The 14,805-nt window shown below is 34.2% G+C and overlaps 2 protein-coding genes across 7 annotated transcripts in view; both read right to left on the reverse strand.

Moving 5' to 3' along the window:
- Nucleotides 1–1,339: 1,339 nt before the first annotated feature.
- Nucleotides 1,340–10,421, reverse strand: LOC101883331 (uncharacterized). Of its 2 annotated transcripts, none has more exons than XR_012397697.1 (5): nt 10,264–10,418; nt 7,967–8,290; nt 5,392–5,902; nt 3,305–3,376; nt 1,340–1,886 (listed from the first exon to the last, which is right to left on the reverse strand). XR_012397697.1 is itself a non-coding variant. In XM_005161645.6 (5 exons), exons 1-5 carry the CDS (start codon nt 10,304–10,306, stop codon nt 1,843–1,845), a joined length of 840 nt encoding a protein of 279 aa, XP_005161702.1. In that variant the 5' UTR covers nt 10,307–10,421; the 3' UTR covers nt 1,340–1,842. The 2 variants fall into 2 exon arrangements, 1 of the variants encoding a protein (XP_005161702.1); XM_005161645.6 differs by having other exon boundaries at nt 5,392–5,748; nt 10,264–10,421.
- A 1,408-nt stretch (nt 10,422–11,829) lies between these two features.
- The window catches only part of si:ch1073-188e1.1, a 74,594-nt gene continuing 71,618 nt past the window's right edge, over nt 11,830–14,805 (reverse strand). For all 5 annotated transcript variants that reach the window (XM_021469545.3, XM_073937172.1, XM_073937170.1 and 2 more), the window contains 2 exons: nt 14,491–14,599; nt 11,830–14,359 (listed from right to left, as the gene is read on the reverse strand). In XM_021469545.3, coding sequence (XP_021325220.1) covers nt 14,528–14,599 — 72 coding nt within the window. In that variant the 3' untranslated portion in view covers nt 11,830–14,359; nt 14,491–14,527. The remainder of the gene's footprint in view (nt 14,360–14,490; nt 14,600–14,805) is intronic.

Consider the following 14,805-nt stretch of genomic DNA (forward strand, 5'->3'; position numbering starts at 1 on the left):
ACCAAAAAAGTCCCAGAGTAAAATGAGAAAATATGATACACCAGTGTTTTGGAATATGGAAAAACTGTATCTGATTGGGCAGTTTAAAGATTTAACTCTACCATACTGGTAGATCTGTTTCTGTAGGATAGCAGCGTAATTACAAGCACGTAATTCGAGCTGTAAAGCTTAACTTTTCAAATTTAGGTGAAAAATTTTATCTGTTGGAGACGTCCTCCTGATTTACCTCCAGAAGGAAGTTGAAATTGGTAGGCACGTAATTAGAGATGTAAAGCTTAACTTTTTGATTTTGTGTGAAAAATTTAATTAGTTGGAGACGTCCAACAGATTAATAGGTACCAAAAACCTCCACAGAGGGAGGTGATCATCAGAATGGGGAAGTCCCAGAGTAAAGTGAGAAAATATGATACACCGGTGTTATGGTATATGGAAAAACTGTATCTGATTGGGTACTTAAAAGATTTACCTTGGCTATCACCATACTGGTAGATCTGTCTCTGTGGGATAGCAGCAAAAGTACAATAAATGAGATCCGAGATGTGACTCGCCACAGATAATCTGTTGCTGGGGAAGTTAAAAGTCCCTGGCGTCTGGCTGAGATCAAGACCTTATATTACATTTGGCTAGCTAAAGCGATTTACTCCCGGGAGGGGGTTAAATTCAGGGGCCGTGCGATTAACTTCCAGAAGAAAATTGAAATTGGTGAAGGGGGGGGGGGGGGGGGTGACACGTTATTAGAGATATAAAGCTAAACTTTTCGATTTCAGATGAAAAATAGAAACCAAATACCAAAAATGTCCACAGAAGGGAGGTGATCTCTAGAATAGGGAAGTCCCAGAGTAAAGTGAGAAAATATGATACACTGGTGTTTTGGAATATGGAAAAAAAAACTCTCTCTATACTGTTTTCACCTGTTTTTATATTGTTTGTTTTATTTTATTTATACTTTATTTATTTATTTATTTATATTTTTATTTAAATATTAAATATTAATTTTTAAATATTATTTTTATTTAAATATATAATTTTTTATTTATATATTTATTCCTGTTTATGTAAAGCACTTTGAAATGCCACTGTGTATGACATAAACTTGCTTGCCTTTGTCAAGGTGTGTTTGATTAAGGTTGGAGCTAAACTCTGCAGGACACCAGCCCTCCAGGATTGAATTTGGACAGCCCTGTGCTAGATGTAATTGTTCATCCGAGTACACAGGCCTGGCTACATTTTACACTTATGTTAAGGTTGTTGAGCATTTCGAGGTTGAGGTTGTCATAGAGATGCATATGCTGATAGTCACAGATGTAAAACTAATAAGTTAATTAAAGCAGAAATATTAATGTGCAAATGCAATGCTAATATTCATATTGTTCAACAGTAATGCTTATAATTCAATGCTTATCTATAATTCGCAGTGGGCAAAGTAATGCAATATAAGATACTACTTTCAACATTAAACACAATGCTTAATGTGGACAACTTAATTACAGATAAAGTGCAATCATTTCAATTTGTCATCACTAATTTCTGGTGCTAATGACATAAGTAACAATAATTATAATGATAACAAAAACATTAACAATAATAATAAAATAGCCTAATAATAATCCATATAATAATACTAAAACTGATAATAATGTCAAACTCATCTCCAACAATAGCCTAGTTGTGATACATGCTAGCCAGCCATTTTATAAATGGCAAGGATTGATTTTTATCAACAATGTGCATACAATTCCCCAAATTTTAGGACCTGCCAAAGATTAAATATTTTTGATATAATATTGTCCTGATATGGAAAAAATCATAGCTTTTTCACATGACTGTGCAGTGCAAATGCTGCTACACATAATTCTGTCTGTGGTTGCTTCTTCTCCGCCGCCATCCTTTAAGAAAGAAAACAGATTCACAGAAGGTCACCAAAAGTCAACTGGATATCAGTTAAACAAACAAAATAGTTTTTTTATTTTTGTATTTTTTGATAGTTGCATTAGAAGCAAAATCATTACAGGTTTTTATATTGGTAATAAAATAACTTCCAGGTCTTAAGAACATTCTGGACATGCAGGGTTAAGAATGTTTGTAAAAAAAACATGTGCATTTCCCAAAAAGGCACATAACATAACTCTCCCAATGTGCTACTGCTGAAATATAACCTTATATGGAGTCATATTCTGAATATTTAACCCATTAATCATCTTATCTTATGGAGTAGCAATCTATAACATTATCTATAAGCAATGTCCAAATACATAGATGTTTCTGCATGTCCATGCAAATCACTGACAGATATTTTGTTCAGAGTTTACCCCTATTTTTCTTTTGTTTTCCAGGCTTTTAAGCACATTTCATTTTATTCAAATTCTATTATAAATTTTTGTTCAGTCGCCTAATTTAAGAGTATTTCTATTTTTGTTTGTTTGTTTGTTTTGGGCATGCCTTTTATTATTTAATTGATAAATTGTACTTAAAAATCATTGTAGATACAAGTGAAGTCCTACACAGAAATGTGATATATATGGCAAATACAGTATGTGTATATATGAAGTCAGAATTATTAGCCCCCCTTTGAATTTTCTTTCTTTATAATAATTGCCCAAATGATGTTTAACAGAGCAAAGAAATTTTCACAGTATGTGTAATATTTGTTCTTCTGGAGAAAGTCTTATTTTTTTATTTAGGCTATAATAAAAGCAGTTTTTAATTAAAAAAAAAAATTATTTTAAGGTAAAAATTATTATCCCCTTTAAGCAATATATATTTCTATAGTCTACAGAACAAACCATCACTATACAATAACTTGCCTAATTACCCTAATATGCTTAGTTAACCTAATTAACCTAGTTAAGCCTTTAAATGTCACTTTAAGCTGTATAGAAGCGTCTTGAAAAATATCTAGTCAAATATTATGTCCTGTCATCATGGCAAAGATAAAATAAATCAGTTATCAGAAATGAGTTATTAAAACTAGTATGTTCAGAAATGTGTTGAAAAAAAATCTTCTCTTTGTTAAACAGAAATCGGGGAAAATAAATAGGGTGGCTAATATTTAGATTTCAACTGGATAAATCAATTCTAGCTGCATAAACAAGCCTGTGATTATAATTTCAATGCTTGAAAAATTGACATTTTGAAACAAACATTGCATTGCATCCTTTACAACTCAAAGGTTTATAATCACTCGGGGATGGGTCAACAGGAAGTAATTTTGCATTCATTTTCTATTCTCTTTAATAGATTAACTGATTAGGGTTTATGTGATGTTGACTAAATGAAACAACACAGACATCCCAAAAAGTCTTACCTTTTAATCCAATGAGCATCAACACAATGGCAACCAATATTCCTATGGCAACACATAAATACAGGGTCCAGTCTGTAATGATAAAGACACTTGTTATTACAGGTCAACAACCATCAATAAAACCATCAATTCTAATTGTGGCCATCAGTTATGTGTGATTTACAGAATGTAACAATTTACAGAAGAACCAGTTCAGCCAAAAATAAAGATCATCCACTTGGTCCAATCCTGTTCGAGTTTCTTTACTTCTGAAAAATAATATATTTTAAGATATTATTTGATATAATATAATATAATATATTTTGAAGAATGTTGTAAGCTGGTTGCAATTGATCTTTGTCCCTACTATGGATGTCAATGGCTACTGTTATTCAAACATTCTTCAGTATTTCATCTTTTATAAAATTAAACAAACTCAAATAGGCTTGAAACCACTTGAGAGTGAATAAATAATGCTTTTGTGCTGAACTTTCCCTTTAATGTTGATCATTATATATATATATATATATATATATATATATATATATATATATATATATATATATATATATTACAGTGTGTATTTTTATTTCAAGAATATCACCATAAAGTGCATCACACAGCTCATGAGAAAATGTACTGTTCGAGTTAAAAAGCAAAGTGTTGTATTGACACCTAGTGGGTTCATCAGATATTGCAGTCCAAAATAAAAACATTGGAGATAGTTTTACCCCTCAAGCCACCTTTCCCAGCGTACCCCGGGATCCTCCAAATGAAATTAAAGGCTTTTAAAGACCTTTTCAATACCATTTCAAATTAAATTCCATGCCAACTTTGTACCCATTTCGACAGAAGTATGAGGGAAAAATGTCAAATCTGAATAAATTTTGAACCCTAGAAAATAATTATGTACAAGTGCCTATTTGAATTAAATAAAACATTTTATTTAAATTGTCAAATAAACAAATAAATTTGAACTTGAATTTAAACACTATGGCCTTCGCAGCTCTGCTACCTTGGCTGCAATTTTTTCGCGCAGACTCTCAAGTCTTGTCAAATTCTGCTTATTGCTTTCTCAACGCGTTTGCCGTAGAGTTGGTGTTGGCGTAGAGCCACAGTAAGATAGGATGTTCTTTGGCTGTGGTGGCAATGCTTCTACTGTACAAATTTCTTCATTACTGATAGCCAGAGCTTTACTGATAAAAGAGCAAGCATGCATGACCATTGAGACTTATGGTCCCACTTTATATTAAGTGGCCTTTACTAATATGTACTCACACAGGAACTAATAGTTTGTTACAATGTACTTATTGTGCAAATACATGTATTTACTGTGTACTTATGCTTGATTAAATGCATGTATGTAATTACATCTGTAACTAACTTTTGTAACTACATTTGTAAATACACTGTTGACCATCCCTTACACCTTAACCCACCCTTAAACCTACCCATAACACCAAACCTGTCCATAACCCAACCTATATCCCAACTCAAAAGCATCACGTGTTCTCAAATACATTATAAACACAGTAAGTACATTGTATTTATTTTTTAATGTAAGTACATAGTAGTTAAGGACACTTAATATAAAATGGGACCAGACTTACAATATAAGCTAATCAGCTAATGTTTAATTTTCTAGTATTTGGCAATATTTACAAGTTAAAACCCATCTGAATGTTTAAAAGGTAAAAAAAATCTGAATCAACATCTCATTTCACAAGATGTCCTCCAGAGGTCACATTTTTGACCACATTCACCACACATTCAGTCTTCATGACTAAAATGAAACATTCTTGGTTTTTTAGGTTTTTTTTTTTTGTCAAGACAACCCAAAGTTCTGAAATATAATTGTGTAAACTGGCAGACATTCAGACACGGAACGCATATTTTCAAAGGAAATATTTCAAAAATATTTAACATTAGCATGTTTCTTAAATATCTCCAAACATATTATGGTAATTTATGTGTTAGAAGAGAAATAAGTGCATGAGAAGATCATTTAGATTTTTAATTAATAACAAAACCTCTCAATTAAAATGAGAAATAAAGTAAAAGTGAATGTACTTCATTCAAAACAGCTCAAGGAACTGACTTATACTCACCAGTAACGCTGAAGCTTTCTTCACTGATAATACTGATGCTGTGATTCCGCTGAATGCTAAAGCTGCTGCTGTTGATCTGTAGTTTATAAACTCCAGCGTCTGTGCTTTTGGTGTTGATGATGGTCAGAGATCCATTCTGATGATCCAGCTTCAGTCTGTCTCTGAATCTCTCATCTCCATCTTCGCAGCGAACACCTCTGCAGGTCTTACTCTGATCTCCAGTGATTTCAGCGATGACAAGGTCATTAAAATACCATTTCACATCATTGGGGTTTTTAATTTGACAATTTAAAGTGACAGATTCTCCCTCCTTCACTGATTTACTCTTCTTTTCCTCTGAGTCAGCAGTTGAAGCATCTGAAACACAAAGCAACAGATGACTCGAGGATCTTTGTTGTTACAAAAAAAAAAAAAAAAAAAAAAAAAAAACAATGTCAGAGCTGTGTGATCTCTGACAAAACATGACTCCAGTTTTCCTGCTCGAGGTCCTTTATCTCGCTCACTTTGTTTGCTGTAAAATAAAAGTAAAAATACTAAAAATAGTTTTAAAACCAAAAAACAATGACAACCAAATAAGATGAAAGATGTGACGCATTTTAATTAGTAATTAAAATGCGTCATAATATACTGTTCAGACTTGCTCACAGCAATACTGTAAGTCTTACACAGACTCATTCATTGTTTCTTAGCCATTGAAAAGCTGAATGCATGTGGCAGAAGATGATGTGTAGTGTATTTTAACATCTATAAAGACAGACTTTTAATGCTTTTAATGTGAAACTTTATAGGGACCAAAAGGCAGACCATTATAAATGTTTACTACATTAAATTACACTTGCTCACATATTGTTGCTATAATGCAGAGAGACTAACAAGTCAGATTTCCAGTCAACTGCATGTTGCCCAACAGCAATGAATGCAGGGCAATTAATACAAATAATGTAAGAAAGGCAAACACCTTGCAAAATAATATTTTTAATTATTCACTTTAACTAATAAATGAATCATATATTAAATAAGTATAATGAAAAATTAAATATGCATGCATATAGCATACTTTTTGTAAAAAATTCAGTATTAGTTACCTAACATTATTTACAAATCATTTCAGAATTTATTTATACACCGGCCACTTTATTAGGTACACCTGTTCAATTGCTTGTTAACACAAATTTCTAATCAGCCAATCACATGGCAGCAACTCAATGCATTTAGGCATGTAGACATGGTCAAGACGATCTGCTGCAGTTAAAACCGAGCATCAGAATGGGAAAGAAAGGTGATTTAAGTGACTTTGAATACGGCATGTTTGTTGGTGCCAGACGGGCTGGACTGAGCATTTCAGAAGCTGCTGATCTACTGGGATTTTCACGCACAACCATTTCTAGGGTTTACAGAGAATGGTTCAAAAGAGAAAATATCCAGTGAGGGGCAGTTCTGAGGTCACAGGAGTATGGCCAAACTGGTTCGAGCTGATAGAAAGGCAGCAGTAACCCAAATAACCATTCATTACAGTCGAGGTCTGCAGAAGATCTCTGAATACACAACACGTCCATCCTTGAGGCAGATGGGCTACAGAAGCAGAAGAACACAGACTCCATCCTGCCTTATATCAACACTTCAGGCTGGTGGTGGTGTTGGTATAATGGTGTGTGGGATATTTTTTTGGCACACTTTGAGCCCATTAGCATCGTGTCAATGCCACAGCCGAGCTGAGTATTGTTAATGACCATGTCCATTCCTTTATGACCACAGTGTACTCATCTTCTGATGGCTACTTCCAGCAGGATAATACACCATGTCATAAAGCCCAAATAATCTCAGATTGGTTTCTTGAACATGACAATGAGTTCACTGTACTCAAATGGCCTTCAACAGTCACCAGACCTCATACCAATAGAGCATCTTTGGGATGTGGTGGAATGGGAGATTCTCATCATGGAGCCCACAAATCTGCAGCAACTGTGTGATCCTAACATGTCAATATGAACCAAAATCTCTGAGGAATATATACAGTACCTTGTTGAATCTCTGCCACGACGGATTAAGGCAAAGTTCTTAAGGCAACCCTGTACTAGTAAGGTATACCTAATAAAGTGGCCAGTGAGTGCATATATGGTTAATGAGATGACTAATATTTAAATTATAAATTAGTAACACAGTTACAAATATTACGTTAAATAAAAGTAATGCAAAGGCTCAAACTTTAACCTTTCATTTGAAATCTTTTACCTAAATGTGTCACTGTCAATAAGCAGCGTTCAAGTCAAAAGACATTGCACATAGTCTAGACTAGTGGTGTCCAAACTCGGTCCTGGGGTACCGATGTCCTGCATACTTTAGCTCCAACTTTTTTCAACACACCAGCCTGAAAGATTTAAGCATACCTAATAAGAGCTTAATTAGCTGGTTTGATTGTGTCTAATTGGGGTTGGCACTAAACTTTACAGGACACTGGCCCTCCAGAACTGAGTTTGGGCACCCCTGTTCTATATATCAAAATATGCTTAAGCAAACAGAATTAAACATTAGAATAAGCTGATTTAAGTCTTTAAACATTCATTAATGGACTCACCATGAACTATGATGTTGAAGATCTTGACACTGTTGCTGCTGCTGCCGATAATCTGTAGCTGGTAATCTCCTTCATCTGTGAATGTGGTGTTCGTGATAGTAAGAGATCCGGTCTGATGGTCCAGCTTCAGTCTGTTTCTGAATCTCTCGTCTCCATCTTCACACTGAACATCAGCACAGATAAAACTGAGATCCCCGTTGATCTGAGCGATGCGAGTGTGATCAAAAAACCATTTAATCTTTTCTTGTTGCTTTGTTTTAGTATTAGTGTGTAGAGTGAGTGAATCTCCCTCCATCACTGGCACTGTATCATCCCCGAAAACACCTAATGAGGAAGAAATGAACAGTTTAGTATAACATAAACCAAACAGTTAATCGTTTTCATAGCCGTTTAACAGAAAACATCTATGAAACATTTTTTTCCCCCCTGTGGATCTTAAAAATTGCAGGAAAAGAATTATGTGCAATGCAGAAGATCAGGCATATCAATTTAAAGTGCATCTACTAACTCATATTCTGATTGATATACAGTATATACCCCCCCCCCCCAGTGTGCTATTTGTACAAGTACAGATTACTGCATATTTTCATAGGCCTTTCGAGTTAATTTTAACCTTTCCAAGAGCTGAAATATTTCCCACCACCTCAGGAAATAAAACAGTAATCCAGTTTTATTCAGAATAAACTTTAATTTTACTTTTATATTCATTTCATACATCTCCAATATTTAATGGTCATGTAAAACATTTTCCTTTCATTTATAATTGCGTTCAAATAGTCTACTTTTTCCAAGTTTTAATCAGAATCACTTTTACTTTCATCTTCTAGCCATTGAAACTCAAGTTCACCAGCTGCCTTGAAAATGAGTCAACTCAACTTAGAAAGATTCTTTGTTTCAACTCAAGATGTTGAGTTTTAGGTAAATATATTGTGAAACTCAACATCTTAAGTTGAAACAAAGAATCTTTCTAAGTTGAGTTGACTCAAATTTTCAAGGCAGCTGGTGAACTTGAGTTTAACCAAATGAAACGTTTTACATTATCATTAGAGATTCAATGGCTAGAAAATGAAAGTATAAGCAATTCTGAATGAAACTTTAACGCAGTTATAAATCAAAATATTTCCCAGAGATGGGTTGCAGCTGGAACCTGCGACTCCGGATTAATAAAGGGACTAAGCTGAAAAGAAAATTATTTAATTAATGATAAATTAAAATAAAGTTGCACGTTATCATTAAAGATTAGAGATGTGTAAAATTAATATTAAAGTAAAAAGAAACATATTTTCAAGGCAGCTGGTGAACTTGAGTTTGTAAGTTTAACCATGTGAAACATTATAATGTGTAATAATTTTTCATGTGTTTAAATAGCCCACTTATTCACGCTTTCATAATTGCATTTACATTCATTTTCTTTTTCTGCGAAATTGTTCAATCCCTATTGATAATGTAAAAGCCTACTGTATACATTTTCATGTATTATTCAAAACTGTTTAAATTGCCAACTTTTACGTATTTTATTCAAAATTCGGTTTATTTTGACTTTCTATACCCTGATAATGTGAAATAACCTACTTTTCCTGATTTTATTCAAACTGCGTTTATACTTTCACTTTCGTTTTCTAATGATGTCAACTGTTTGCTTAAAGGCAGCGATGGCAACGCGCAAAGCCTTTTTGGTTTCCTTTAAAGCAATTTTCTTTTATGTCTGTGTCCCTCATCCATGTAACAGTTACTAATATATGTAATAAAGCTAATGGGACAGTATTTACCGCTATCTTTCCGTCCGCATACATACTTGATAATATTTCTGCAAAACAACTTTTCATGATAAAAACGGCGAACAAAACACACTTCTTAATCGTTCGTCCTAAAACTTTGTTTGATTATTTGTGCCAGGGAGCCAGCTCAATCTAACAACAAATGGTCTCTACAGAATTATAATACCCAAACAACCCGGAAATCTAGCAAGCGACCCATCAGCTGTTTTACCTACAGTATGACTTGTCGACCAAAATAAAGACTCATAAACACCCGTCCGGGATTTCCCAGTATTCATAATAACAAATTAATGATTAAATGCCCACTGAACTGGGACACATGACGCAACACCGACAATTACACACTTTAATATTTTAAAAATGAATAGCTATATCCGTGATCTGGCTTAACTTTTATCACTTTGCACCATCACTTGTCTTTGTTTTGAGCGGACAGTGCGTCACATTTGCCATTACATATAAAAAAAACATTAATGTAGGTCTAATATAATAAAAGAAAAAGGAAAAAACATGTCTTACCAAGTAGAAGACCATACAACTGGAACAAAACAACGAGGATCATTTTTAAAAGTCTTTCTTCAGAAGGAAGTAGAATTGCTTATTAGGAAGTAGAAGAGGAGTACTATCTGAAACACAAGACTGCTACTTTCATGCTTTTGCTGTAAACGAAAGTGATTGGGGAGTTGGGGCGGTACAGCCTTTAAGTAATATACCTGTCATCATTTTGGGAAGGGAAGCAATTTTTCATGTGAATCACTCTTTATAAGCATCGAATCTACTAAACTAATTGCTTTGCAATAAGATGCGTTCAAAACAACACCGGCAAACCCTTCTGGTTTCAAGTTTCTGGTTCTTTCTCTTGCTTTGGTATTTTCTATGTTTTTCAGCCATTGAAAAGCTGAATGCACCTAGCCGATTAAACTCGTGTCTATTGTAACGGTAGATAACAAGCTGTAGGCTATTTGGAAAACTCTAACCACAGTGTTGGACCGAGTCCAAAAACACACTCGCAACCATTTAACAAAAAGGGGTGTGTCCTGCTCGTTTGGCGCTTTCAAATTTCTAACATTCCCTTCAGTGCAGCACCTTTAATTTGAAGTAAATCTGATTGTTTTTTGTGTGGTTGCAGTCATATTTACAAAAGGTGTAAATACACTTTGAAAAATAAAAAGTGCAAAAGATGTCTCTATAGATGTCTCTATACATAAAAAATGTACCTTTCAAGAGCTGACACTTAGCTGACGATTGGTAATAAGCTAGTTTGACATACTGTCCTGGGAGAGAGCCCTGAGCTCATGAGATCCTCGAGCCCTCCCGTTTGCAGGACGAGAGGGGACTTTGAGCTCAGGTAGATCTCGAGAACATACAAGCATACTTTTTCAAGAAGCACTGCACCTGTGTCAGGATTTGTTCGATTGTTATTAAAAGATGAATCCTAAAACTGTTAAAGACATAGGTTTGATGCATTTCAAATCTATTTAAATATCACATTTTAACACTCAACAGTGTTCAGCTTTTAGTAAATTGCTTTTTTACTTGTTTTTCCAACACAGAAAATTGAATTCAAGTTTGAAGAAAAAGCATTTTATTTTTGTACAAAAAAGAAAGGTTAAAAAAAAGTTTATTAAAAAAGGAAATAAAAAACATCATATAAAAGTAAATATAAATATAAAGTGGCAAAATAAAGTTTGGCAAAGTGGCTTAGTTTTAGCAGTGCAATCACTCTTACACACGAGCAAAGGAACGTGGACAAATTAAAACACACGCTACAAAAATATTCAAAAAGCTACAGTACATTCAGATATTAAAGCTTGTTTGCTACCTGTTTCACATGTTTGCTACCCGTTTCACATGTTTTTGGTTCAGCTACAGAGCCAGGAAAATGTTAGTATTTTCTGTTTTAGTTAATACAATTCAGTCATGAAGTTCAACTATTGTGTTTTTGCAGTAAATCCCCCCAAAATCTCACAACTACAAAAAAAAGAAAAAAAAAAAAAAAAAAAAAAAAATATATATATATATATATATATATATATATATATATATATATATATATATATATATATATATATTATTTAGCTTTTTGTCAACCATGACCCTATGAGTTTTTATGTGATTATAGCCAAAAACACTAGAACATTAATGAGACAAAGGCTACATAATATAACTGCTCTATTTCCCATTCTGGGCAGTGGAGCCTGGTTTTAATTTTCACTATGTGGAGTACTGTATCAAATTAAAGTATGAGCCATTTAATGCCATTTTCCTGGCCTGAATTGCTTCACAGCTTAGAACGATTAATCAAATACAAAAAAATATAAGGTGAAATACAAGAAACTTGTAAACAAACAGTGCACAGTCCATACCGTAACCTTTAAAGTGTGCTGTTAGCCAAAAGCTTGAGTGAAAAGCATGAAGTGCTAGAATAAAAGTGCATGAGATAAACTTAAGAGAGAGAAATGCTTTCCCTTATTGATAGCTTACAAATATGCTCTAACCTGTACCTTCTTAAACCGTACCACAATCCTTCCTATACATAGCTTCTCAATAAACGGGTGAGATACTTGGTCAGACAATTTGCGTTTTTCATTTTATCAGCTAGCTATGTTCATCAAACATGCCTGATGTTCAATAAATAAATTACTAAATTGCACCATGTCTCTCTACTTTCCATCAGTCTCAGGACAGCAGCAGATGGATTTGTAACCAGTGCAATGCCCTCATGTCAGCATCAATAAAAATGTTTTTTAAAAATCAGTTCGAAAATTTTGAGTAAACCCTGAATTGCAATGTGATATATAAAGTACTCTACAGCAGACCTGTTTCAAGTAGGGCTGCGCGATTATTTGAAATCAAATCGAAATCGCGATTTGGACATGGAGACTGAACAGAGATGAGTTCAGCACAGGACTTGGTGCCAAAAAAAAAAGTCAACATCTGTGGTGTGGAATAATTATAGGATAATAATAGGAAAGCTGATGTATCGCAGAAAATGGTCATTTGTAGGTCAGTTATATATTGCGTCTTATAGCGTGTGGAAAGCGCGCGGCATATCTCTTCCTTCAGCATTATTAACATGCTCCTTTGTTTTTGCTAGGCGACCATCAATCTTTTCTCAGAGGATGACAAACTATCAAAACATTGCTGCAGCTCTGATACAAGTTTTATTTAGGGAGAAAATTAAAAAACACTGCAGTGTTTGAGTGTTCTGCATTTGAGGTAATTAGTCTATCAAAATGTGTATAAAGGCGATGCAGTGGCGCAGTAGGCAGTGCTGTTGCCTCACAGCAAGAAGGTCTCTGGTTCGAGCCTCGGCTGAGTCAGTTGGCGTTTCTGTGTGGAGTTTGCAACCCTGGATTAATAAAGGGACTAAGACAAAAAGAAAATGAATGAATGAAAATGTGCATATTTTATACAACGTATGAAGCTTATCAGTCAGTTTTGGGTACGTGATTTGCGGTGCGGCATTCTGAAAAGTTACATTTAAGAAGCTTGTCTGTTTGTTTTCAACTAGGTGTGCCAGGAATACCCAAGAGCGTGTGGCTCTCAACATGCGAGCGCAATACGTAGCGATACGTAGAAAAGTAAAAGCAACTACTTCTGATATGTGGTCAAGCAGATCATCGGAGCTTTACTTGAGTTTGACGTGCGCGCACAATTTATTTGTGTTGCCATACTGTAGGTCTGTTCTAGAGACAATTTGTTCGACCTTTACTAGGTGATTTTTACTTTATTTTTTAACTTATGTGCGATTTAGAGACATTTCACAGGTCTTTTATAATGATCTAATAGTTTTCCTTTGGAGATATGTTTCAGATTCCCAGTGTAAAACGTCTGTGTGTGACAAAAATTTTAATTGAAAATCGCAATTTTTTCAAGAATAGCGTAATTGATTTATTTTGCCCATAATCGCACAGCCCTAGTTTCAAGACACTGATCCATTACATTTCAGTCAATAGTAGGGTTCTGCTGTAGCTGGTGTTTACTTCTGTCACCTTGACTTGTTTAAAACCAGCTAATCTTTTTTCCCTTACCCTACACAAAATAAGATTGAGATAAAACTTTAAGAATGTTGAAAACCTGTAACCTTGTAAATTGCTTGGTTGGGACTTGTGGAGCTGCACAATGATGGATTTGCTCTCAAGTGTTTGTACTTTCCGCAGTGAAAATTAAACCACACCGAACTGAACTAAACAGAAATCCTACTCTAAAATGTGGACTGAAAGTTTTAATCTACTAGCTTATAACTTATGTGTTAAGCTGATTTGACACAATCTACATTGTAAAAGCGCTATACAAATAAAGATTAATTGAATTCACCATTGAAGCAAGCCAGGGATGAGTAAATGACAACACTAACTGACCATGCAGATAAGTTGTGCCTTGGTAATGCAAACACATTTTAGGAATACACAGCATTATATTAAACAAAGTGCACCTAACAGACCTGAGGAAAAAGCTAGAATTATATCCCTGAATGAGGTCCTGAATAAAAAAGTGATTCACAATGAACACCAAAGGTTAAATAAGCATTTCAAATACATTTGCTTATGGTACTGCCTATTACTGGTAGTGGTGTTGGTCTCTTCATCTCAGTCCTAAACTTCATTCAGTCCTAAACACACACAGAACACAATAATTACATGATATAACAATCATACTGGACAAATGAAGCCAAGAATATGCAAACTGTACAGAACTAAAAAATAATAATAATACAGAGGACTGAAAAGATTGGAAAATTACCTTTAATGTTTAACAGGTCTTCATCTGCTACCTCGCTTTACGATTGCGACTGTGAAGTCCCGTTTGCAGCAGTATCTGGAGGGGTCATCAACGCTATCTCCTGACGTTGCTATTAAGAAAACATGGGTTCATGCATTGATAGTAATGATTCAGTTACACAAATATAAAACATTAGTTTTTAGAAAAGCCAAAAAATTTTGGTTTTATTTGTAATGTAGTGCTTCTGTTAATGAATTGACAGTCAGTACTATAACACAAAAGAAAATAAACAGGTTTGAATATCATAATGTGTGAATTTCTCAGCAAAACAAAACT

The sequence above is a fragment of the Danio rerio genome, chromosome 22, assembly GCF_049306965.1.
Source record: "Danio rerio strain Tuebingen ecotype United States chromosome 22, GRCz12tu, whole genome shotgun sequence".
NCBI lineage: Eukaryota > Metazoa > Chordata > Actinopteri > Cypriniformes > Danionidae > Danio > Danio rerio.

What these genes read in the sequence shown, in the direction of transcription:
- LOC101883331 (XM_005161645.6), bottom strand. Translation starts at nt 10,306, where the DNA reads ATGATCCTCGTTGTTTTGTTCCAGTTGTATGGTCTTCTACTTG. An exon ending in CTTCAACATCATAGTTCATG is followed by an intron (nt 5,749 to 7,966) that starts GTGAGTCCATTA and finishes TTTGTGTTTCAG; the next exon opens with ATGCTTCAACTGCTGACTCA. An exon ending in GATGCTCATTGGATTAAAAG is followed by an intron (nt 1,887 to 3,304) that starts GTAAGACTTTTT and finishes TCTTTCTTAAAG; the next exon opens with GATGGCGGCGGAGAAGAAGC.